Genomic DNA, 25,751 nt, shown 5'->3' with positions numbered 1-25,751 from the left:
CCATTACTTCCTTAGGAACTGCCATGCACATTTGGGAGACAAGCAAAGGTAGCAGCCAGCAGTTAAGTGACACTCTCAGAAAGACAGATGATACCATGCTTCCTTCGCCACCAGTTTTGCACTGCTAGAAAAGACAGAGAGTCCTATCTTCTGGTGAGTCCAGGTATTGCAGCAGCGTATAGCAGTAGGTAGCTGCCACACTCAAAGGTACATAAAAGAAACATTAAAGTTTCTCTCCAGTTAACATCTCTGTTTATTTAGTTGGCTTCCAAACTCCCAAGGAATGATGATTTTCAACTTGCTGTCACATATGTTGTGGTAAAAAAGTAACAGTACTACAATATCAGGGACATTTACCACTCTCCATTGGTTTTTCTGGGAAGTATAGTATGAAATATAAGAAAATCACCTGCAACAGTTAGTCCAACAGCATAACAGGCTAGTTTTAAAAAGCAACCAAATTTTACCGTAACTAGACACACACAAGCTGCAGAGACAGCTTCATAAAAACAAACTATAAAGGCTACAGCCATATACATTTAAGTTACCTGATGGAAAGAGGTAACACGTGAAGTAAAATAGTAGCACTCATTCTGTGAACAAAATTCAGACGTTCCAAAAAGAGCCCGAAAACCCCAAACTGGATTTGAGCCTCTGATTTTGCTTCATAGAACAGAAGCTTGATTCAGCTCCTTCTATTGTTTTACATTCTATTGCCTTCACTCAAGGAGAGACATTTTTCCATTTCAGAAATGAAGCATAAATATTTTTGGTTTATCAGTTCCTGGAAAGAACTTTAGACTTAGACGTTCTTATTTAGGGTTTCTGTACTTACCACTGCTCCACCACTTCTTGCCATTTATCACATAACTGTTTCCATCTCGCTCAATGTTGCACTGCATATTGGTGGCATCACTTGAAGCCACATCAGGTTCTGAGTTAAAGAAAAAACCAAAACCAAAGCACTGGATTAAACATACAGGTAGTACTACCTCCCCAAACATAGGGCTCTAGATATACCCTCTTGACAGTAAAACTGTTTTGCTCCCAGCAGAAAAGCTGTTTTCAGAACCTCACTCTGCTATGGTTAAAAAGCCACCTTCCTATATCAAGAGCCAGGCCTTCCAGAGATGCTGAATGCTTTCAAAATTGAAACTAATGCTGAGTGACAGACATAAAGTAAGTGCATCATATGTTTTGCAAGTTACCTTCAGATTATGTTTTAAAACCTCTAACATACTGCAAAACTACACAAACTTAATCACAATAATCATACTTGTACCTAATTGTATGTTTCTAGAGAACCCCAAACCACATTAAAAAAAGGCTAAATTCTGTTTGGTACAAAAAAAAAAGTATTTTTCTAGGACTAAAGATAAACTGAAAATATATGTAACGCAAATACTAGTCATTGTAACCATGAAAAACCCTAACTATTGGGGAAGGGCAGCAAGGGGGCTTCACTTTGCCTCAGAGATGGTTTTGTATTCAAACACATTTACAGATGCACTGAAGATTTCTGTATTAATTCATTAACACATGACAGCTTGTAGTTTTGTGCTTTTTGCACATGCCATGTGAAGTGTCTGCCCATTGTCTTTAACTTTCTTCTGGAGAAAAATTTACCTGTCATGCAGAAGCAAGAACTAATCTTCCCTTCTAGGAGAGGCTCCAGCCACTCTTTCTTTTGCTCTTCAGTCCCATACATGTGCAGGACCTCCATGTTCCCAGTGTCTGTAAGAAATCAGCAGTCGTATTTACTTCTGCATACACACAACTCATAAGGCATAAGATGCCTAACTCTTTAGTGCTCTCAGTGGTTTTGATACAGAACAGGATTGCTGACCTGGAGCATGACAGTTGAAAACCTCAGGAGCAAAGAAGCATTTCCCAGTCTCCTCAGCTATTAGCGCATAGTCAAGCTGGCTGAGACCACTCACATCTGGGAGAAAGAGGTTCCACAGACCTTCTGCTTTGGCCATTTCCTGTTGAAAGAGTCAACAAACATCAGCAATAAATTTAAAACAAATAAAAAATTCCGGCTTGCTGCCCATTTTGTTCCTTCCTGCCTAACACTGTCCAAAATACCTGATGCTTTTTTTCAATAGCTCTTTTCAATAGGTACAGTCTTTCAGACCTATCCCTCACAGAACCCACTTTTTGCTTTTCTCCTCTCTCACTCGTATCTCTCACCTTCTTTTACACACTCCCTTCTTCCTTTCCTTTCACTGTTCCTCACACTGTTTCTTTCCACACAGAGTAACTTCGCCAGCAGGATGTGCCAAATATTCTTACACTCTACGTCAGTGCCTGTTTCTTTTACTGCTAGAGTACTCAAGAATATTTACTATCTCATACCTTCAGTCTCTCAAGCAATGGTGGTTTCTTCCACTTATCCTCAGTATTTCCATTTCCAGCATAGTATGTTATTATTTCCTTAGAGAAACAATTAAAAAGATGTTGTTTAAATGAAGAACACATGTAACATACACAAGTAATAATACGGTGTCTTTTCCAGACCGATACCCCAAGAAACCAGTAAAAAATATTCAAGAGCTTTTTATGATACAGTTAGTTGCAATATAAAACTAAAAATGGAATTGAAAATTAAATTGCAATCTATTCATTTTGTAGGACTTTAAATGCATCATGGAGATGACCCCAGTCTGTTCCTTTCTTCATACAGGGAAGTGATTTGGGGTAGTTTAAAGCATGTGACGATGACACTAGAAGGTCAGTGTTTTCTGGTGACACAAGTAACTGTTACCAACAGTATGCACAAGAGGCATGAACCCTAAAGTAAAACAAGAGCTTGATGTACTCACACTTCAGATTCAGGTTTTCCACCACAACATTCATATACATAAGCCAGTTAATCTTTTTTAACTGAGAAAAAACAAACACCAAAACCCCCCCAAAGAATACATTTTCTTTTCCTGTCAAAATAATTCCTAACAGGTTATGTAAGCAGTCATTCTGAACTAAGTAAGACTGTCTATCCAGTAATCCAAGTATTTTCACAAGCATGTTTTAGTGAGGGACAAAAAGCTGGCCCAGAACTAGTTTTGGAGTGAATACAAGTAGTGCCCTCTTCTGAAAACCACACAATAAGACAAGTTCCCAAGGAGAATTTGTAAGTCCTGATTCACAAGTTATCAGAAATGACTGAGGAGCACAATATTACTCATCTGCAAAACTTGCATGGCTATTTGTGGTTGGTTTGGTTTTAAAGCAAGGGCTTTAATTATAGCAAGGCTTCCTTGGAGAATCCAAAACTAATTACAAACAGACTTTCAGGAAACTTTGCATATCAAGAGTTTCTGCTCCCAACCCCTCCTTGTGACAGGCAGATGCATTCATAAATCTTTAGAATGTTCTCTGCATTTCTGCCTAACTGCAAAAAAAAAGAGGAAAAAATCCACCAAAACCCAAAAAGCCTAATTCTGCAACAAAAGCCATCTGTGCGTCCATGAGGCTGGAAGCTGAACCAGACTTTCCAAGTGGAAGATTTCTAATATCCCTAGGCGAAGAATTAAAATGCTTCATCTCATTTTCCCTCTCACTAATTAGGGACTTCTGTGGATATGTTATTATCCGATTTCAAACCTTCATTGGTATTAGATATATTTAGGAATGAGGCTAAATTGATATATTGTGGAACCCCATTTTTTGGATAGAATTCACACCTTAAAAATAAGGCAAGAAACAGAAACATTCATCCTTGTATAGTTAAAACCAGCAGTTCCCATTTTTCAAGTATCTTTCTGTTCAGCATGTAACAGTTCTAGGGTTTTGTGTTAAAAATATTCTGGCAAATACCTTTAAACAGTAACTCTCTTTAAAAAGAGTAGTTCTTAAACTGTAAAAAGTTTCAAAAGTACCTCCTGATTTTATTAACAACACATACAACATTTTAATTCTGAGAAAAAGAAATGCAGACTATAAAGATTTCTGCTCATATTTTGCCATGCCACAAATGTCACTGCATGAACATAAGGCTGTTTTGAAAGGAAAATAAATAGGGAGGATGTGACTCCTCTCCATCATTTGACATGTTTATAAGCTCTGGTGGTAACATTTTAATTTATAAATAGGTTTATTGAAGGCTTTTACCTTCTCAGCTGGGTATATGTGCTGCTGCATGAACTGCTTCACCTTCAGCAACATTTCTTGGCCTTTCCTGCTCTGACGAAACAGCTCTCCAGGGGTGCTGTGCTGTGTGCTGCTGAAAGATGACCTAGAGGAGAACACGAAATGCAATAACAACTAAGACCAGATTTTCCTTCATAATAATATAAGCTGCCTTATACAGGCATTTAAAAAGTACGGATGTTGTAAAAGCTTTGCCTTGCCTTTGACCAGCAGTTTAGACCACTCTTACCTTTGTGAGAGCTCTAACCCTTTCTCTGCCAAAGGCTTCACAATCTTAGCAAATTCATGACTATTCTCTGCAGCAGCATTTCCAATGAGATATCTAGCATATATGCCCTAAAACCAAAAGAAAGGCATATATGATATAATTAGGCACTTAAAATTGTCTCTTTAATAGATTGGTGATTTCCTCAACTATGACAGTAACACTTAAATGCACATATTCTTAAAAGGAAAAAAAATAGCACCCAGACAGCGTAGTAGTGGTTTTGATCCATCTCTGGTATCATGGACATGCTTGGTGCCAACTGACAACAGCATACACATATTTATTATCCACAACTAAATTAAGTACCCACATACACACTCTTACTCCATATAAATACCAGGTGGCAAATCCCACATTTGGTGTGCGGACCTCTTGCTGCAAGTCATTAAAATATACTTATGCCCTACAATGGCTGAATATTTAATTAAACAGTTACTTCTGTAACAATGAATCAAGGAACCTTATTTTCTCCTCTAATCACATCTCGAGATTGGTCTCCTATGCTCATAATAAGCAGTTCCTTATCCATCCATCCTCCTTGCTCCATGGTCTTCTTGCTCCATTTCCTTCTAGTCGGGACACAACACTCCTGAGCTTGGAGCAGGTGATCCTTCAATATCGACCAGCAGTCTTGGGCCGCCCTGCCCTCTAGGGCTTTACCCCATGGAACCTTACTAAGCAGGTTCCTGAAGAGGCCAAAGTCTGCTCTCTTGAAGTCCAAGGCAGTGAGCTTGCTGTGTGCCCTTCTCATTGTCCTGAGGATCTCAAACTCCACCATCTCGTGATCGCTACAGCCAAGGCTGCCCTGGAGCGTCACATTTCCAACCAGCCCCTCCCTGTTGGTGAGCACGAGGTCAAGCATGGCACCTCTCCTTGTTGGCTTCTCTATTACTTGTAAGAGGAAGTTGTCTTCCACACAATTGGGGAACCTCCTGCATTGCCTGTGCTGGGCCATACCATCCCTCCAGCAGGTATCAGGATGGTTGAAGTCCCCCATGAGGACAAGGGCCTGCAAGCGTGAGGCTGCTCCTATGTGTCTGTAGAGCGCTTCATCCACAGAGTCCTCCTGATCGGGCAGCCTGTAGCAGATCCCCACAGTAATGTCCCCCATCACTGTTCTCCCTTTGACCCTGACCCACAAGCTCTCTGTTGGCTCATCACCCGTCCCCAGGCAGAGTTCCACACTTTCCAGCCTACCACTGACATAAATAGCTACTCCCCCTCCCCATCTGCCCGGCCTGTCTTTCCGAAAGAGCCTATAACCTTCCATTCCAACACTCCAGTCATAGAAGCCATCCCACCATGTTTCTGTGATCCCAACAATGTCATATCCCTGCAGCCATGCACACATCTCTAATTCCTCTTGTTTATTCCCCATTCTACAGGCATTTGTATAGAGGCATCTCAGCTGAGCTCCAAATGAAGCTGACTCATTGGCTGCAGCAGCTGAAACAGCTCTGCATCACCCCAAGCATTTATTACAGGTGCTGGCAACTGACTGGGAGTGTTGGGATGGATCGATGCCCCCCTCTCCCAACAAATCCAGTTTAAAACTGTCTTGAGTAGCCTGGCAAGTCTCCTCCCAAAGCAGCTCTTCCCCTTCTTCATCAGACCCACTCCACCAGCCTCCAGTAGACCTGGCCTCCCAAATCAAGTCCCATGTTCTAAATAGCCAAACCTGTGACTATGGCACCACCCTTCTAACCACTTATTAACCTGCCAGATCCACCTGGGCTTTTCAAGGTCCTGCCCTTTGGCCTGGAGGATAGACGAAAGCCCCAGAGCCCCTAACTACCTTTCCCTATATTTTGAACAAGTATTACCAACTACAAATACTCATAATAAAACTATGTGACATTTCAGCAAATGTGAGTGTATTACCTGGGATATTGCTGCCATTTTAAAATATGACAAAGCAAGAAAAAAGTTCAAGTTGGCTATATCAGTGCTGATGCCCCGGCAGCGGCAGTAAACGGAAACCAGTTCTTCAAATGAGGGGGTTTCTACAAAAAAACAACAGAATATTTTAGAATAATCAACATTTTCTATTATTTTTCCTCCTTATTCTTTAAATATCTGAACAGCTTTTCAGCTTTATTCCACTGATGTAGTAAACACCATGATTTATCACTTCTCATGATCTAAGTGTGCTACAGAGAGCTAAGAGGAGATAGGAGTTGTCAGAATTTCAGATGAGCAGAACACTTCCTACTGCCCCTTGCCTCCAGTGCATCAGGAAATCAATGTCACCACGGGGCAGGGGGGGTGGTGGTGCTAATAAATGATAAATTTGCATTTTCAATTCAGGTTTCTTCCATTATCTCTAAGAGAGATTCAAAATAAACTTTTACAGAAGTAGCATCCTGTGACTGAGCCACCGGTTGTTAAAACAGGGCCTTAAACTTCATTATCAGCATGTTTTCTTCAATGAAGAAAATGATGGAAAAGTTCTTTGCAAGAGCAAAATTATGTGCTTATTAATTAAACATTTTAATTATTATTATAAAGTTAAGACATCAAAATAGAAATCAACCCCGGGATTCATTTCAACAAAAAGATTACAGTTTCATACCTATGGTGTCTTTGAAACCCAAGAGAGTTCCTCGACCTAAGTCCCTCACAGATGTAGGACAAAAGTAGAACAGAGTGGCATATGCTAAATCTGTTAGAGGATGACCAACAGTTGAAAGCTCCCAGTCAAGCACTGCCAAAACACGAGCCTTAAAGAAAAACGTTAGGTGAATGTTAGAAGATAAATTCTCTCCATCCACAAATGCACAACACATTTAACATCCAACAGCTTTACCCGGTTACTATGTGTAACACACTGCTGCTGTCTCCAGCAAACACAGTTCCTTTTAGCACTAGGTAAGGATCTGCAGAAACTCCATATTCACATAGGGGCACAAACCAAGGCATTTTTCCAATGAAATTCTGGTTTGAATTCTTCATTTTTGAGTAATGTTCTTCCTGTCAGAAACTTCTAAGCTCTTCTAGTCAAAATATGATTGGATTAAAATATCCTAAAGAACAGTAGTATTGACAGTTGGGTGTTTTGGGGTTTTTGGTTTCCAGTCCTGTTGCACAGATACTTCTGGACAAAACACTAATTTATCATATTATGCATAGAGTAACACTTATGGGCATCCTGAAGGACCCCTGCCATGGACCCTTCCTTCAGGATGGGTCCATGGCTGCTTAAACTATGGGCAAAAAACTTTCCTACATGGTCATTCCTGCATATACAGTTTCTACAGATTATTTAAAATTACCTATTTAAAGTTTGGTTGATTCTTTCAACTACATCAGGAACAGCACAGAGAGTCCATGGGACTGCCAGATCCTCTCTGCTCAGGGAGTCAGTCAGCACATTTAAGCCTACAGTGTCTATCAACTGACCTAATGTTGTCTATCAACAATAGGAATCTGTAGGATCTGTTGCTTTGTTGTGAAACAGGAATTGCAAAGTCTTGGTCTCAAATCCCCAGCATTTATTCTGGTCAGAACACAGCAAATAGCATGGAAAAAAGATAATCAAAATGCAATTGTGTTGATAGATAGGTAACACACATTTATTTCAAGAAACTAGAAGAAAAATCTCTTTCCCCTAAAGATGAATGAGGAACTTCAGGCTCTCTGTGATCTACATGTGCTCCATAACTAAGCAGCTTTGGCAGATTTTTCTTTGCTTCCACTAGCATCATGTATCATCCATTCAGATCTTGTTCCAAAAGCCACTGCTGTTAATTGAAGCCATACCACTGATTTCAATGGGCTTTGCATCAGATGCTTATGAAGTGATGCCCTTAAGTTGCACTGAATTCAATAGGATTTATGCATATAAAATGTTTTGTTCCTGGACTTTGAAGTAGGGACTTGAGCTAATGAATAAATTGAGTAACTAGCTCCTGCAGTGAAAACCAGGACTGTATTAGGTAGCTAAACACCATAGACAGAGTATGGAGAAATGTTAAGTTCTCCACTGTTCCTTTCAAACATGTATCATGTACTAAAACACCCAAGTAAGTGTCCCACTACACGGTAGGAGTACAAACAAATGGAGGACCAAAACCTACTAAACATGTATAGATGTATTTCAAATACCTCTGTTGGGTGGAAGATGATATTATCTATTCTGAAGTCCCCATGAATCAGGCTTTCTTCATTATCATCAGGTGGCAAGTTGTTTGCTAACCACTCAGCCAGCTTGTTCATGGCAGGAATATCTGTATGAGCAGCTGCATCATACTGTCTTTTCCAAGTTGATACCTAAAAGAAATACAAGCACTTCAACTGATGCACAAGTTTTTCCTGAGCACTAAATTCTGAAGCACATGCTTCTGACTTTTGGCTATTACCATGCTACCTCTGTCTTCTATATCAATCCTATTTACAGAGCCTAAATCTAATATTATTCCAAAAGTGAATAAATATCATTTTCTGAGTATAGCATTACAGAATTGATCTGAATGTAATAGTAACTTTATACTGTGTACAAATAATTGAAGTAAGTGAAGGCATTTAACAGCTAAAATATGATGGTTACTTTACAAGCCATAATAACAATTTAGCTTGCAAATCAAATAAATCTTCAAAGATCTGACAAAACAAGAGACTTTTTGAAGAGCTGTACCTGTCTTCTGCAGTATCCTGGTCCTCTCCCATATCCTTGGAGACCCAATGACTGTAAATCGAAGGAGTGCAAGTGGGCCAAAGTTTCTATCATTGCAATATACAAAGCAGAACGCTCTGCTGGGCCCACCTCAGGCAGGGAGAGGTCTCGGAAGATGCGACCCTGGAAACATCAGAAATCAGGTATTCAGTGGGATGTACACATCACACAAAGAAGTTAAAGCTCTACATTTCAGGAGCAAAACCAAATGCAGTGAAGCAACACTCCCTACGCAATCAAAAATGCCTTCCTCATTTATTGTATTCCTTGCCCAGGACAGATGAAGACATTCACAGTAATCTCAGATCATTAGTATATCTACTGGAAGGCAATTAAGATATATTCAGTAGATGAAAGTCCGAATTGGAGCACTCAATCCAGATATCCTCAAAATAAAGTTTTGAGGGGTGGGGGTGGAATAAAAACTTTCTGTATTGTCTCTAACAGCTAAATTCCAGAAAAAATATCAATGAAGACCTTAAGGGAAGGGTGGGCAGGCAGGAGAGGAGGGCAATGGGTGGATTGTATGTGCAAAGAGGTAGATAATCCAAAAAAATTCACTTAAATTCTCCCAAAAGCAGTTTAGTATGTTTAGAACATGGGTGTGTTCTTCCATTTTCTCCTTTAATTTTAACACTGCCAGATGGGAAAAGAAAAAGCAGACTCTTCTCTAAGTTCCTCAGTTTCACTGGTTCACACGATGGCTTCAATATATTTCTAATTTCCCAGTGAACCAGATGACAGAGTAGGATGCAGTGAAAAGGGAAGAGGCCTGAATTCCAATCTTCCTCCCACAGTATATATAAAAGAAAAAAGTGATGATACATCAGGCTTCAACTCAGAATCACCCAAATCTAACAGAAACAGAATCAACTCTGCCACAGCATCCCTAGAGTGATGGACGACAGACAGAGCTATGCCATGTTCCTTCTGAAACTAGTGCTTGAGCTGGAACCCTGCTTGGTTTTCAAGAAAAGGTGACTGTAAGTAGATTCCTGTCTTCAGTACTAAACAGGTGCCAGGATGTCCCAAGGTTCAGTATAACTTTATACCCTGGTTGTTGTCTCTCTGACTTGTGCATGCTTTTCACAGAAGCAATATTGCCTTATTTCAAGACATCTTTCTCAGAGCTCAAAACGAGACCAAGAGGTTACATACTGAGCTAAAAACAACAAGAAAGTGAGAAATAAGTCCTGAAGAAGCTGAAATCAGTGTGAATTTCGAATATCTAACATTTCTTAAAATATCAGAGGATTGTTTATATCACAAAATGCAGTAAATGCTGGACAAGGCTCTAACAGAAAGGTTTTAGACAATTTAAAAGCAGCTTGTAGTAGGGAGGAGAAAAAGAACTCCCTCATATTAGAAGACCAACCTGCACATGCTGCATTACATAAAACTCTGTTCCAATGATAGAAACATCACTGCAATACAACAGGGGTTCAGGCACTGGAAATCCAGCTGAAAATAACGCTTTCTGCACATGATATTCTCTATCGACCTGAAGAAGACACAGAAATTTAAGTTCAGTAAAACGCTCTCGAACATAAATGAGTACAGTGAACACCAGTGTATGCTCCTCGATGATATGTGTATAGCACAGAGAATTGTAAATGATCCAGCAATTCACTGCATTTCTGGACACATTCAACCATGTGCCACACCATCATGTACTGGATTTAGCAATACAAAGTGTCTAGAGCTTGATGACGTATGTTCCTTACCTTGTGAGCTCTAGGTAAAAGGGGGCCATGGGGCTTCTTCCTGAGCACATAAGCCTGCCCACCCTTCTGAAGATAAAAGGTTGGATTTGACTGGCCTGAGCTACAAAGAGAAAGATTATAGTTACTTACAAATTCAAGTACATACCAATTTGCAAACTTTTAATAGAAATGATGCAAAAGGCACCATGACTTGGCCTGAACAAAATGGCAAGACAGAGGAAAGGATTCTTCTCAAAGTTTTATGTTGGCTTGGTTTGTTTGGGGTTTTTTTCCCCCAATATAGTCTTACAAGGATGCAAGTGGTAGCCTACAAAATCAGAAGTCAGAGGTTCTATTCCTGCCTATAAGAAAGATGTCTTCTTTCACTGCAGAGAGGTCACAGATACACAATTTGTTCTCCTGTGAAATGAAGATGGCATTTACCTCTCTTCCCTAAAGAGACATCATTAATGTTTCAGGGAATGCAGTAGATACTAACTGTAAAGCTTTCTGATTCGGAGGAACTCAAACAAAGTAGAATTCACACTAGCCCAGAACTGTATTTGTCCTTTGGTGAGCGTGTTTTGAACAACGTAAGCACCAAGAAAGCTCCCCAAGTAACTGATGATTCTAGTACCAAACCCCACCGTATGCTGCCCTGATCATTACGTACCTATGCTATGCTTAAGGGACTGCCTATAGTAACTGTAAAATTTTAAAGAATGAATGTTACAGTGACAAGGAGTCACAGAAACTAGACATTTCAATCACATACATGTGTAAAAGACAAGGACAACATAGTTAAACCCTTCGCAAGACCTTGTCCATCATATCCCAAACAAACTTATTGATCCTTACACGCCTTCCTCTCCTCCTTCTAGATCATTTTTAACATGCATTCTGACCTAGTCCAATAACAGATTAGATAACTAGCAGAAAATGCAGGTCAAGTGAACCTTTGCCCTCATGCTCCCCCCGACACTTCTATTCTCCCTGAGGCAGTCAGGGAGTAGCCTGTAACAGAGTTTAACAAGTATACTGCAGAGATAAACGCTGCCTGACACAACAGAGGTTTAGATCAGTCGAAGCCTCGAACTGCAACCACAAGACAAAGAAAGTAGTAAAAGCATAAATACTGACAATATTTTAGCAGATTTTACTATTAGCTACTCTTCTGAGGCCCCTCCTAAAGTCTCCTCCATTAAAGGATTATAGTAGCTGAGGATATGGATTATTTACATTTATAGGAATGGATGATTTATATTTGCACCAGAAGACAATGAAAACTTGTTTACTAGTTCTTAGTGATAGTTGCAGGTAAAGCAGCTGAAGTCATATTTACAAAGGAATTAATGCTTATATTTGGAATAATGTAACTTCTAATAGACAGCTCCTGATCTGCAGTCACACCACTGACCAGCTGAGTGCAAACGAGCTACATGTTCTATGCAACAGTAGCTCTAGAGCCTGAGTGTAGCACCTCAGTGGTGCAATGCTTTGCCCTCCAAGCATTACTGGGAATTTCAGAACAGCATTATGCTCTTCTTGGGGATTTGTTTACCTGGCGATAGCTTAAAGCTTTTAAAATTGATTTCTTAAGCCATGTATGTGCTTCTGAACATTATTATTTGCTGTTGAATTAAAGATTAATCAGATAAAGTGAGATTTATGAGTAGGCAATAAAACAATTGCGTGTATACTGCAGCAGAGCGCACCATAAAGGGCCAAATACGTGTTTTCCTGAGCACAGTGGCAAGTCCACCCAACACATCGTAGAATCACCACAGAATCACAGACTGGAAGGGACCTTAAAGCTCATCCAGTTCCAACCCCCTGCCATGGGCAGGGACACCTCACACTAGACCAGGTTGCTCCAAGCCCCTGTGTCCAACCTGGCCTTAAGCGCTGCCAGGGATGGGGCAGCCACAGCTTCTCTGGGCACCCTGTGCCAGCGCCTCAGCACCCTCACAGGGAAGAACTTCTGCCTAAGAGCCCATCTCAATCTCCCCTCTGCCAGGTTAAAGCCATTCCCTTTGTCCTGTCCCTACATTCCCATCGCCTCCCTGCAGATTGCCACTTGCTGAGCCGAAAATCACCTTTGCCGCCACTGTGAACTTTGACTTCTCCAGTCGCCCAGGGGACGAGCTGTTACCTCGATGGCCGCTGCGTGCTCTCACCGGGGCAAAGGGCCTGAACCCTGCCCACCTTTCCTGCCGGGCAGCGGGCAACGCCGCAGCCCCTCCGGGCGCCCCGCAGCACAACGCTTCGGGCCCGCGCTCTGCTCCTCGCCTCAGGGCGCCTCACGGGCGGGAGCCCGCGTCAGCAGCCACGAAGGCCGCCGCTCGCCCCTCACAGGTGGCCGCGGGGCAGGAGAGCAGCCCCCACGTTACCTGTACTGCCTGACAGCCAGCGCCCCCGCGGGCTGCCGAGGGAAGCCGGGCAGGTGGCTGCACAGGTACCGCTCCAAGCCCCGCTCGTCGAAGCGGTGCTGCCGCCGCACCTCACCGGTGCCCGGTTCCGCCGCCATCTCCGCCCTGCGCTGCCGGCGTACGGCCCACACCCGCCCACCGCGCCGCTGCGCCCGGCCCGGCCCGGCCCCGCCGCGGCAACGGGAGGCGGCTAGGTCCGTCCGGGAAAGCGGTCCCCGGTGCCCGGCCAGCGCGGCGCTCATGGAGTCACGGAGCAGTGGAATCAGCCGGGTTGGAAAAGACCTTTAAGCTCATCCAGTCCAACCGTTGCCCAGCACTGCCAAGGCCACCACTAACCCATGGCACTGAGGGCCTCGTCTACACGGGGTGTGAACACTTGCAGGGACAGTGACTCTAGCACTGCCCTGAGCAGCCTGTTCCAATGCCTGAGCACCCTCTGGGGAAGGAATTGTTCCTCAGCTCCAGTCTAAACCTCCCCTGGTGCAGCTTGAGGCTGTTTCCTCTTGTCCTGTCACGTGTTCCTTGGGAGCAGAGACCGACCCCACCTCACTGCAACCTCCTGTCAGGCAGCTGTAGAGAGCGATAAGGTCCCCCCTGAGCCTTCTCTTCTCCAGACTAAAACCCCCCAGGTCCCTCAGCCGTTCCTCATCACACTTGTGCTCCAGGCCCTGCACCAGCTCTGTTGCCCTTCTCTGGCCCCCCTCCAGCACCTCAATGTCTCTCTCGTAGTGAGGGGCCCAGAACTGAACACAGGGTTCAAGGTGCAGCCTCACCAGTGCCCAGCACAGGGGGACAGTCACTGCCCTGGCCCTGCTGCCACACTGGTGCTGATACAGGCCAGGATGCTGTTGGCTTCTTGGCTGCCTGGGCACAAGCTGCTCATGTTCAGCTCCATCAATCAGCACCCCCAGCTCCTTTTCCACGAGCAGTTTCCAGACACTCTGCCCCAAGCCTGGAGCAGTGCAGGGGGCTGTTCTGGTCCAAGTGCAGGACCTGCTCTCGGAGCCAGGCGGCTTCTTCTTGGGAGATCGCGGCTCCCTGGAGGTCGCTCCGGCCGCGGCTGGCACCTGCCTCAGCCATGGCCGCTGTGGGGCGGCAGGAGCTCCCCTCGAGGTGGGAACGCTCCTGAGTCGCCGGCGCTGGCGGGGGACGGCGCTCGGTGCCGCTCCCGGAAGCTCCGTGGCTCAGCCGGGCAGACGTGTCGCTGCCATGGCGGAGCCGCGCCGGCTGGAGCAGCTGGAGCGGCGTGTGCGGGAGCTGGAGGACGAGCTGGCCCGGGAGAGGGGCGGGCGGCCGGCGCCGCGGGCCCGCATCGAGACCATGAGCCCGGAGGTGACGGACACCAACCCCTACAGGTGCGGCGGGGGGTGAGGGGCTGCACCGGCGGGCCCGGGCTGAGCCATGGGGAGGAGGGAGAGCTGCGGGGTCTGAGGCCGTGGGACTGGGGAAGGGAAGAGGCGTGTGGAGCTGGGCCCGGGCGGGTGGGGGTCTAAGGGCCATGCACTTAGGCCAAAACAACCTCACACTAGACCATGTTGCCCAAGCCCTTGTGTCCAACCTGGCTTCGAACACGGCCAGGGATGGGGCAGCCACAGCTTCTCTGGGCACCCTGTGCCAGCGCCTCAGCACCCTCACAGGGAAGAACTTCTGCCTTAGATCTAATCTGAACTTCCCCTGTTTCAGTTTGAACCCATCACCCCTTGTCCTATCGCTACAGTCCCTGATGAAGAGTCCCTCTCCAGCAGCCTTGTAGCCCCCTTCAGACAGTGGAAGCTGCTCTGAGGTCTCCACGCAGCTTCTCTTCTCCAGGCTGAACAGCCCCAATGTTCTCAGCCTGTCTTCATACAGGACGTGCTCCAGCCCCTGATCATCCTCGTGGCCTCCTCTGGACTTGCTCCAACAGCTCCATGGCCTTATGTTGGGGACAGGCCCTGCCCATGGCAGGGGCTTGGAACTAGATGATCTTAAAGGTCTTTTCCAACCCAAACCATTCTGTGACTGGTCAGACAATTCTGAAGGCAGATGCTCTGTGGGGAGAGGAGCTCTCAGGTTTAAGAGGGGGAGCAAGAGGAAGCTGTGGGGTTTTCAGCTAAGTTGCTACTAAATGGGACAGGTTTTGATATTGCATGAGGTCTTATTTCTGTAACTTAACTATTTTAGAGTTTGGATTGGCGAAGTCTTGAGCATCTGCAACCTTTTCTAATGCTCAGCGCTTCTGGAATACTGATGCATTATTTTTTTCAGGATGAATTGCTTTTATACAAGTTGATTCTTGTACTTTCTTTGATACTTTGAATGAAAAACTGCAATAGCAGGACAAAATATTACTTTAAAATTGTTCCAGTTATCCTCACAACCTGATATTCTCTGTTTTTTAATTTCTTTTTCTTTCATGTTATGCTGGACTTAATCTAATCAAATTGATCAGAAAACAGCAGAAGAGTCTTCACTGGGCTGCTGCTGTATGGTTCATTACAGAAGAAAGTGTAGAGTTTCATTGTGTAAATCAGGGATTCTTTTACACAAATAGATATGGGTCCTCCTGATTTCGGTGATGTTACTCATACCAACTGAGTAAGTACAGGAGTTTCTGCAGGGTTGGTACTCCGTTGCTAATAGGAAAGCATCTACTATCTCATTTAGATTGTATCTAGCTAGCAGTCACAACTGCAGTGAAAACAGCAGGCTTGAGTTTGGTGCTTGGTGGGGTTGTCTTTAAAGCAAAAGGATTTTAAATACCTGAAAAGCAAAATTACTGTTAGTAATACTCGGGCTCTTCATCAGGGGCTGTAGCGATAGGACAAGGGGTGATGGGTTCAAACTGAAACAGGGGAAGTTCAGGTTGGATCTGAGGCAGAAGTTCTTCCCTGTGAGGGTGCTGAGGCGCTGGCACAGGGTGCCCAGAGAAGCTGTGGCTGCCCCATCCCTGGCAGTGTTCAAGGCCAGGTTGGACACAGGGGCTTGGGCGACATGGTCTAGTGTGAGGTGTCCCTGCCCATGGCAGGGGGTTGGAACTGGATGACCTTAAGGTCCTTTCCAACTCTAAGTATTCTATGATTCTAATGTAGAGAGCATTTTCTGTATAACATTGCTGTTTTTCCTTTGTAGTCGCTTGATGGCGTTAAAAAGAATGGGAATTGTCAAAGACTATGAGGTAGGATTCTGTCTGCATTAAAAGCACCTTGCATTTTCCCCCTACAAGGACCACTTCTGGTGAACTGATGTGCGTTTGGTTTCTTCCTGCAGAAAATCCGTACCTTTACGGTCGCAGTCGTAGGTGTAGGTGGAGTTGGCAGCGTGACTGCTGAAATGCTGACACGGTGTGGCATTGGTAAGGTAATGAGAGCTTTCTTCCTCTGCTTCTTTACAGTAGATGGACCAGTTGTCTTCATAAAGAACTAGATTTGATTTCACTCAGTTGATTTTGCCCAAATGAAAGAGTACTAAAGAAAGCACTCAGGAACAGCACTTGTGTAAACATCACAAATGGAGTCTGTATTTTTCTTATGCTAGTAAAATTGATTTACTTAGGGCTTCATCCTCGATCATGTGGATGATTCTTGTCTGGATGCTTATCTTCCTGCTCTTGTATGAGTCCATCTATCTAACCTTCGTACTGGATTATTGCTCAAGGAAAACAAAATAAAGGAGGGGATAACTCACATAGAAGATAAAGTCTTATGTTATGAGAACAAGCTGATAGATATGAAGTTGAAATGTGGTAGATGTAGAACTGGTATTTTTGTCACAAATATTAGTTTGTCGTGTGGCACTTAGAGATAAAAATTTAGCAGCAATTAAAAATAATTTGATGTGTGTATCAAGAACCACCAGAGTTAACAGGATTTTTCTTTAAAGAAGGAATCTGGGGAATGGCTTAGATATTTGTATTTCCAGGCAAATCCTGACCATATACTCTTGGAACTTCAGGAAGTTTCTTAATACAGAGGTGATGCAATTTTTGATTGCAAAATTTATTCCCCCTTCCTGTGAAGGAGCATTTCCTGGAGACCAGCATCTTGGGCATAGAAAAGGACATTGGACAGTTGACTCAGAGTTTATAATAATCAACATGTCTGTGTATTATGTAGGTATATTAAGTGACTCGTTTTTGAAGAACTATTTGCCAGGACAAGTGAAAGAAAGGATGTATTTCTATTTAATGCCATAACAGCAAGTAGGAATGTGATAACAGAGGTGATAGGGTTCATGTAGATAATCTGTTAAATATTCCTAGTTTAGATCAAATGAACAGATTGCTTTTTAAGAGTGGTTTTCATGACTCACTCTGTTAGTTCCCGGTGAATGGTACTTGAATTCAGTCTTTCAGATCCTTACAATCTTACTGGCTTTTTTATGTGAACTGAATGGGACTGTGGAAGTGGGGGTTGTTGGGTTGGGGGTGGTTTTGTTGTTGGTTTTAGAAGGAGTTTTGTCATTTGAAATGCCTTGCCATAATGCTCTGGTTGCACAGTCTTTGTGTTATCATATGTGAATCTCCAATCTTTATTGTAGCTGCTTCTGTTTGATTATGACAAAGTGGAATTGGCAAACATGAACAGACTCTTCTTCCAACCTCATCAAGCTGGATTAAGTAAAGTGCAAGCGGCAGAGCATACTTTGAGGTATGACTTAGAGAAGTGGGTATCAAAATGTATTTACCCAGGATACTTCTCCAGAAAACTGATGTTTCACTCTTGATCACTTGCAAAGTAGCATGATCTCATTTGGAAATTTGAGTGTAACATAGTTGTGGGAATGGTTGGTACTTTATGGACATTTTGATACTGGCCAAAACCTTAATGTGAGTCTACTTTTTAAATATGCCTAATTCTGCTCAGAAGTTTGGTATAAACTATGTCACTTCAGTGTTGTGGGGCTTCTCTCATTTAATCTGTGAATTATAAATATGAATATATTCTAGACGTCAGACTGGAAACTTAAGACTGTAGGAACACTCGTGAAGTTAGGGGGTAGAATTCAAGTTATCATTATATTTACTGATATTGGCTCATGTTATTTCCTCCATTAGGAATATTAATCCTGATGTTCAATTTGAAGTACATAACTACAACATCACAACACTGGACAACTTTGAACACTTCATGAATAGAATAAGGTAAAATCTCTCAACAAAAGCATATTGATAACTTCTGCTGATGTGTGGTTCTGTACAGCCTGACTTTTATTGTGGGGGGTTTTGATTTAATGGCTTCCAATTGAAAACCAGTGGGAAATATGTACATATGAAGACATTCCTGCCTAGACCTTTTCTTTGGAGTTGGCACTTACTTCATAGAATCCCAGACTGGTTTGGGTTGGAAAGGACCTTAAGATCATCCAGTTCCAACCCCCTGCCATGGGCAGGGACACCTCACACTAGACCACATTGCCCAAGCCCCGTCCAACCTGGCCTTGAACACTGCCAGGGATGGGGCAGCCACAGCTTCTCTGGGCACCCTGTGCCAGCACCTCAGCACCCTCACAGGGAAGAACTTCTGCCTTAGATCTAATCTGAACTTCTCCTGTTTCAGTTTGAACCCATCACCCCTTGTCCTATCGCTACAGTCCCTGATGAAGAGTCCCTCTCCAGCAGACTTGTAGCCCCCTTCAGACACTGGAAGCTGCTCTGAGATCTCCACGCAGCTTCTCTTCTCCAGGCTGAACAGCCCCAATGTTCTCAGCCTGTCTCTGTATGGGAGGTGCTCCAGCCCCTGATCATCCTCGTGGCCTCCTCTGGACTTGCTCCAACAGCTCCATGTCCTTCTTATGCTGGGGACACCAGCACTGCACACAGTGCTGCAAGTGGGGTCTACTGTTACACTGTAGTTATATTTTATATTAGTACATCTTTAGATTTTCAACCAAAGCTGTAGGTCTTACTAGCTTTTCCCAGTACAGAAAACAGATCAGATCATATTTTGGTTGCTCTGGAGTAGTTTCAGATATGCTTTTTAGAATGAAGAATTAGTGGATCTCACAGAGAAGTTCTGAGATAACTTTTCCCATTTGCAGTTAGGTTGTGCAGATACAGTTCTCCAGTACTTTATACTGTGAGTACATACTGTATAAAGCTTCTTTCACTCTAAAATGCCCATATATTTAAATCCCACCTTCAGCATGCTGTTGTTTCTCCTGTAGATCTAAGCTGTTAGTTGTGTCCTGCTCTGAATTTGCACAGGTTTTGTTAGATACACACTTCCCATGTGCTTCTGTGCTCCAAAGCAGCATGTGGATTGCCACACTGGCATTTTGTTCTGCCAGCAAGTTCACACAAACTTCTGCTGCTTATTTCAGTAACGGGGCACTAGAGGAGGGGAAGCCTGTGGATCTTGTTCTGAGCTGCGTGGACAACTTTGAAGCTCGCATGGCGATTAACACGGTAAGGCCATCAAGGGCATGAACTTGTGGAAGTCTGTTTTCTCCTATAAGTAATGTTAGGAAGTGTGGGGACTAGAGAAAAGACAGGGACTTACCAAAATGTTCTAAGAAATTTCCTCCTTGGTTTAAGGAAACAGAATCTGAGCTTTTACCCTGTTCTCATAAAACACATTTTATGTGCGTAAATATAACTGTAGAGCTTTAAGTTTCTAGCAGCTAAGAGTTTAGTGTTGTAAGCCCTCTCTCCATCTTTCCAAATTAGTCTGTTTATATAAAAGTATGATCAAAGCCTGGGATGTTAGAGCTTTCAGACTTTTTAAAGACTGTGTATAGCTAATTGCATACTCATTTGACTTGTATATTTGTATATAAAAGTGTCTTGAGGCTGTGTACCTAATCAAAATATGTTTATAGTAGCAGCCATGTAGAGTATATGCCAACTGCATGTTTTCTGTTATCCTTTGGCTAACACGGTCCATAAATTGCATGCACTGAAGGTCCACACTGTATAATAGTAGCTTGTGCAATGAGATTCTGTAGTGTGCTGGTAACTGGATCACTAATGCCCGTAGTCGTTCAAAAATGTCAGGTCCTCAGGAAAGCACAAAGGACATACATGGACATACAAAGGACATGTCCATCCTGAGGGCAACTTTAAGTTGTCCTTTGACTGACAAATAATTTCTGTTCTACTTTTTTTCTGATTGTAGCCTTTTTGTCTTAAAGCAGGAAGATCCATGTGTTTAACCCCTCTCAATTTACACTGTTTGCGCATGGTTTTGTTTTGGTGTTTCTGTGTTTTTAAGGCCTGCAATGAACTCGGACAAATCTGGATGGAATCTGGAGTGAGTGAAAATGCAGTGTCAGGACACATACAGCTGATCATACCTGGGGAATCGGCGTGTTTTGCGGTATGCAGTGCTCTGCTGAGCTGCTTGTTTGGCTCTTAAAGCAGAGCTGGGAATGTGAAGATGAGCTGGCTAGTGAATGTGATCCTGGCACAGCTGAGGGGGTAGTTTAAAATCTTGTGTCGTCTGTGAGGGGGTTTTAATACTTCTTTCAAAACTTTCTTTCCCCTCAGTGTGCTCCTCCCCTCGTAGTTGCTGCAAATATTGATGAGAAGACACTAAAACGAGAAGGAGTTTGTGCAGCGAGTCTCCCTACAACTATGGGTGTTGTGGCAGGAATTCTTGTACAAAATGTTCTCAAGTAAGTGACCGAGTTGTTGCTATTCAGCGTTCAGCAAAAGGAGAGAAAGAAACCTGAAGGAACATTTCATAGTGATGGATCTGGTTTTTTGAGCAGCTGGTCCAGTTGGAGATGTCCCTGCCCGTGGCAGGGAGTTGGAACTGGATGATCTTAAGGTTCTTTCCAGCCCAAACTATTCTGTGATGGTGCACTGTGTCTTACATGATCTCTGAGAACAGGATCTTATTTACCTGGTTTTAGCTTTAGCTTGGTTTTGCCAGTTGTCAAAAAATTTCTAGTTACAAATAATAAAAGTACTGTTTGCAGGTGTGCTTACAAAAAGCAAAGCTCCATTTTCAGCTTTCTGAAAGCTTCCATGCAGAAAAGCATTATATAAAACTCTATAGCAGCACGTGTTTTTCTCTAATGAAGAATGCAAACATTGCAGCTTCATTTATATCATGGAATTACAGAATGGTTTGGGTTGGAAAGGACCTTAAGATCATCCAGTTCCAACCCCCTGCCATGGGCAGGGACACCTCACACTAGACCAGGTTGCCCAAGACTCTGCCCAACCTAGCCTTGAACACTGAGGGGCAGGATCCCCTCCCTCAACCTGCTGCTCACGCTGCTGTTGATGCAGCCCAGCACATGGGGGGTTTCTGGGCTCAAGCACACACTGAAGCAGCTCATGTTCAGTTTCTCATCAACCAACACCCCCAAGTCCTTCTCCTCAGGCTGCTCTGAATCTCTTCTCTGCCCAACCTGCAGCTGGGCCTGGGATTGCCCCGACCCAGGTGTAGGACCTTGCACTTGGCTTGGTTGAACTCCATGAGGTTGGCATTGGCCACCTCTCAAGCATGTCCAAGTTTATATGTTTATTTCCATTGCAGCTCTGACCCTCCAGTAAAGATGGTTAAGCTGGTTCTGATTCTGTTGATTTTCTGTTGAAAACTCTCTCACTGTAATACAGGACAACTGAGTGTTTGAAGCAGTGGATTACGGCAGAGGAGAAAACTTCTTATGTGCTACTTTAAACATATTTTCTGTGAGACAGTAATGGACCTGTTCTCACACTTAAACCACAAGAGCCCTGGGTTCTATGTTGATGCAGTTATCCCATTGTCAGGTGACTACAGCTTATTTCAAGACAATTACAGTAACTCTTCACAACTTCACTAGTGTGAAAGCGTATTCTAAAAGTTCTTTGAGGAAAAAGGATCCCTTGAGCAACTGAATTTGTACATAAGGGCCTGCTTTCTCTGTGTTTCTAGGTACCTGTTAAACTTTGGTACTGTGAGTTACTATCTCGGTTACAACGCGATGCAGGATTTCTTTCCAACTATGTCTATGAAGCCAAACCCACAATGTAGTGACCAGAATTGCAGAAAACAGCAAGAAAATTATAAGGTAAAAATTGGTTGGTTGGTTTTGGTTTGCTTTTTTGGTTTTCTCTCCTTTCTTAAAGTCTTAAGGACAAAGCACGCTCCAGATCTGTAGCAGAAGAAAACTTTCATTGCTACTCCAGTTTTCAGCAGCCTTGTCTTCAGATGGGTGCATGTGTTTCTAAAAACACAGTACTTAGAATTATCTCAAAGCAAAGGGGAGGCAGAACTGACATTCAGTTAAATAATATTTTCTTCTACAGTGATTACCCAACCCTTCTGGCAGTCATGGTTTTGAGTATTAAAGGGTTTGGGTTTTTCCCTTGCAGGGATTCTGCCTTTTTATGCCCTGTGAAGTTCTAAATAGTGACTGCATGCCTTAAATATTAAAAAGAGTGTTAATATTAGATATGCTCTTTCTTGCTGTTGTTTCACTATTACATATATTATGGTTTTCATACTTTTGTGGTTTTCCTTCAGAAAAAAGCAGCTGCACAACCAAAACAAGAAGTAATTGAACAGCAAGAGGAAATAGTACACGAAGACAATGACTGGGGTATGTATTCAACTGGAGACTAAACCATGTTCCCAGTATGGAGATTCAGTTAGAGTCTTTGGTTTGGGTAACACACTGCAGGGTACATGGACTCCTTATGTTCCCAGCTTTTGTAACTTACACTGTGTAGCTCCTGCTGGCTTTTCACAGGGTTTGACAGTAATGTTACCACAACTCAGTGATGTATTTTTAGTGTAACATGCAGGTTTTAGCCTCAAAATGTAACAGCTGTTGAATAAGAAACTTTGTCAGGAGATGGTCTGAAGCTGTGAAAGGTGTGAGAAGATTTACTCACTGTTTAACTAAATATGTAACTAAAGAGCATTTGTTATTCCCATACCCACTGTGCTGAACCATCCCCTGGATCTTTATGTTCCTCTCAGGGCTTTAAGTTAGAAGGAATTGTCTTAAGGAATGGTGTGTTTTACATAACCATTTCAGGAATGGATATATACATTCCGTTTATTACATGATATAGAAAATAATCTTAGCTCACCATTGGGAGAAGTGCCCTCACAATAAGATTTAAATGGTAAGGAGAAGGAAGTCCTACAGGAGAGGTGCCATTCTTGTCCATAAATTTTAATACATTGTCAAGGGAAAATATATTGCTCATGGAACGGAGAAGTTGGAATCAAAGATCTTCCTGCTTTTAGTATTTTTTCTCTTTTGGGAAAGTCTCTGCTGTTTTCTCTCACTGTGGTAACTTAGTGCTTAAAGAACTTGTTCTTCTAACTTTTAATGGAGTTCTCAATTCGTTTTAATGCAAAGGCATTGAATTAGTATCAGAAACTTCAGAAGATGAGCTGAAGGCTGCATCTGGCCCGGTTCCTGACCTTCCCGAGGGCATTACTGTAGCATACACTATCCCAAACAAGGTAATGTATTTCTTCTGCATGCATTTTTGAAATATGTCTTGTAGATTAAATTTCTAATAAGCAGCCAGTTTGGTTCCCTTTAAACCTACACTGAAACTCCATCTGGAACAATCCCAGTGCAGCCGTATCTCAGTGCATCCCATTAGTGCCTTCTATGGTCCAGGTTTGTGCTTCTATAGAAGATACTTATGGATGGATGTCAGTGTGACTGTACTTTTGAGGTGACAGGAATGAATGTATTTGGGGAGTGGGGGGAAGAAAAATGTGAATTTCTCAGTTGATGTTTTGGTGACTAATTGATTTTTACCATATTTATCATGTAAAAGCTGTGTGTACTCAAAGAGCAATTTTTATACCTGGGGAACATAGAATCTGTGTGATTGCAGCCAGAACACTCTTAACTCCCTGGCAGAACAGTTTACAATTTAAGCTGATAATCATTTAGGCCTAATGTTGCAATTGAGAAGTAAAGCCTATTTGTGGGGGGCTTTTTGTTTGCTACTCTTGATGCCAACTTTTTCTTCCTGTTCCTCATAGGAAGAGAATTTGGTAACTGAGGAAACAGTAGCAGAGTCTGAAGAAAGCCTAGAAGAACTCATGGCCAAAATGAGAAACATGTAGCAAATATTAAGTACAACTCTGGGGAGTTTGGATTGACACTGGATTACAAGAAGACCACACTTTTTTTTCCTCTTTTTTTACCTCCACTGAAGCTTATCTTTGTATTTCTGATGAAATGGAACTGTTACAGGGGCAGGAAGGAGAAGCAGTTACATTGTAAATAGGGAGTTGTGCTACTGTCAACTTTAATTTCTCAGCACTCCTAGTGTCCAGCTATTCAGTAGGAAATAAAAAGAGATGGACAAACTAATGAAGAAGTTCTTCCCTGTGAGGGTGCTGAGGCGCTGGCACAGGGTGCCCAGAGAAGCTGTGGCTGCCCCATCCCTGGCAGTGTTCAAGGCCAGGTTGGACACAGGGGCTTGGAGCAACCTGCTCTAGTGGAAGGTGTCCCTGCCTGTGGCAGGGGGTTGGAACTGGATGAGCTTTAAGGTCCCTTCCAGCCCAAACCATTCCATGCTTCTATGAAACTCACCAAAGCAAGCACAGCACGATACATGCACCATCATGTGATGAGAACAGAACATAGTATAAGACAAGTCAAAGATGAGATCTGCTGGAGAGCACCGGGTAGGTCAAGGGCAGATAGTACCTCGCTCATATTGCTGCTCCTGAGTTTCCAGGCACTTGTACTTGGTTGTTGCTCACTGGGCTCTGTATTCTTGGTATGGATCGTGTTGTGACTATTTATCTGAGTAAACAGAACATTTCTGCCTTTTCATCCACTTTAAATATTGCTGGAATGGAATTTTTGTAAACTACCCTGGGTTTATCAGTGTTTTACTACTGCTTGTTCTTAAATAGCTGCCTGTATGTTTTGTATGGGATAATGGTTTGAGTATGCTGCAACAAGGCAAAGGCTCTAGTTAGTAGTAATTATACTAGCAAACTGGGTATTAGCATTGCCACTACTTCAACTGGCAGATGCTTTTTGGGACACAATCTCTAAGAATCACCAGCACCACTGGAGGGAATAGAAGATTTTGTCTATCTCTTTGAAAATCTCCATATTTTTGTTGGTTATTTAAAGTTCAGCTGTAATTCTGATCCATCCCCATCATATGGGCTATATTAAGGAATACACTTCATCTGAGTTTGCATAGGAAAGCTTCTAAAGTTAGATGCTCTAAACTTCATTTAGTATTGCAAGTATCTTCAGTGGAGTAGCTGAGCTATTGTATTTGTCCTGTAAATAACATTAGTAGAGTCATAGTACCTTTAAATTATCACCTGTTAAACTGACCTACGTACATCCTGCACGACTGGAAGTATCCATTTCAACTATTTGAGTGACGGTGGGTGTCTGATCCAGAATCTGATCATTATTGAGATGTAGGAGAACATCAATTGCATTATAATACAAATATTTCCACCTTGGGCTCTTCAAAAACTACCCTTCCACAGTGTGATGCAGCCAACACAGAACCAGGTAGTAATTAACGGTAGTAGCATCCAACCAACATGTAAAGAGAGAGCAATGCTGTGCAGGTGCTTCTGGTCCTTAATTAAAAAAGGTTTGAT

General features: G+C 42.9%; 2 protein-coding genes across 7 annotated transcripts in view; one reads left to right on the top strand and one right to left on the bottom strand.

Annotated features, from left to right (window-relative positions):
* Positions 1-13,396, bottom strand: part of ACAD11 (acyl-CoA dehydrogenase family member 11) — a 50,320-nt gene extending 36,924 nt beyond the window's left edge. For all 5 annotated transcript variants that reach the window (XR_003994779.1, XR_003994778.1, XR_003994781.1 and 2 more), the window contains exons 1-13: positions 13,186-13,396; positions 10,817-10,916; positions 10,468-10,593; positions 9,054-9,215; positions 8,525-8,689; positions 6,993-7,140; positions 6,302-6,423; positions 4,382-4,488; positions 4,114-4,237; positions 2,359-2,436; positions 1,847-1,985; positions 1,627-1,734; positions 836-934 (exon numbers count right to left, since the gene is read on the bottom strand). Coding sequence is in view for 2 of the 5 variants with exons in the window: in XM_030509695.1 (XP_030365555.1) it covers positions 836-934; positions 1,627-1,734; positions 1,847-1,985; positions 2,359-2,436; positions 4,114-4,237; positions 4,382-4,488; positions 6,302-6,423; positions 6,993-7,140; positions 8,525-8,689; positions 9,054-9,215; positions 10,468-10,593; positions 10,817-10,916; positions 13,186-13,322 (1,615 nt within the window). In the remaining 3 variants the exon portion in view is untranslated. The remainder of the gene's footprint in view (positions 1-835; positions 935-1,626; positions 1,735-1,846; positions 1,986-2,358; positions 2,437-4,113; positions 4,238-4,381; positions 4,489-6,301; positions 6,424-6,992; positions 7,141-8,524; positions 8,690-9,053; positions 9,216-10,467; positions 10,594-10,816; positions 10,917-13,185) is intronic.
* Positions 13,397-14,387: 991 nt separating this feature from the next.
* On the top strand, positions 14,388-24,951 carry UBA5 (ubiquitin like modifier activating enzyme 5). 2 transcript variants are annotated; one of them, XM_030509638.1, is made up of 12 exons: positions 14,388-14,579; positions 16,333-16,378; positions 16,471-16,560; positions 17,740-17,849; positions 18,257-18,343; positions 19,522-19,606; positions 20,412-20,516; positions 20,687-20,814; positions 22,068-22,203; positions 22,659-22,734; positions 23,506-23,612; positions 24,150-24,951. In XM_030509638.1, the coding sequence occupies exons 1-12, from the start codon at positions 14,434-14,436 to the stop codon at positions 24,231-24,233; spliced, it is 1,200 nt and encodes a 399-aa protein (XP_030365498.1). In that variant the 5' UTR covers positions 14,388-14,433; the 3' UTR covers positions 24,234-24,951. The 2 variants fall into 2 exon arrangements, with proteins under 2 accessions (XP_030365498.1, XP_030365509.1); XM_030509649.1 differs by having other exon boundaries at positions 14,399-14,579; positions 16,471-16,555.
* The last annotated feature ends 800 nt before the right edge of the window (positions 24,952-25,751 follow it).

The sequence above is a fragment of the Strigops habroptila genome, chromosome 1, assembly GCF_004027225.2.
Source record: "Strigops habroptila isolate Jane chromosome 1, bStrHab1.2.pri, whole genome shotgun sequence".
NCBI classification, from domain to species: Eukaryota; Metazoa; Chordata; class Aves; order Psittaciformes; family Psittacidae; genus Strigops; species Strigops habroptila.
Note: the sequence above shows the minus strand (reverse complement) of the source record. Positions and strands in the feature narration are given on the sequence as shown.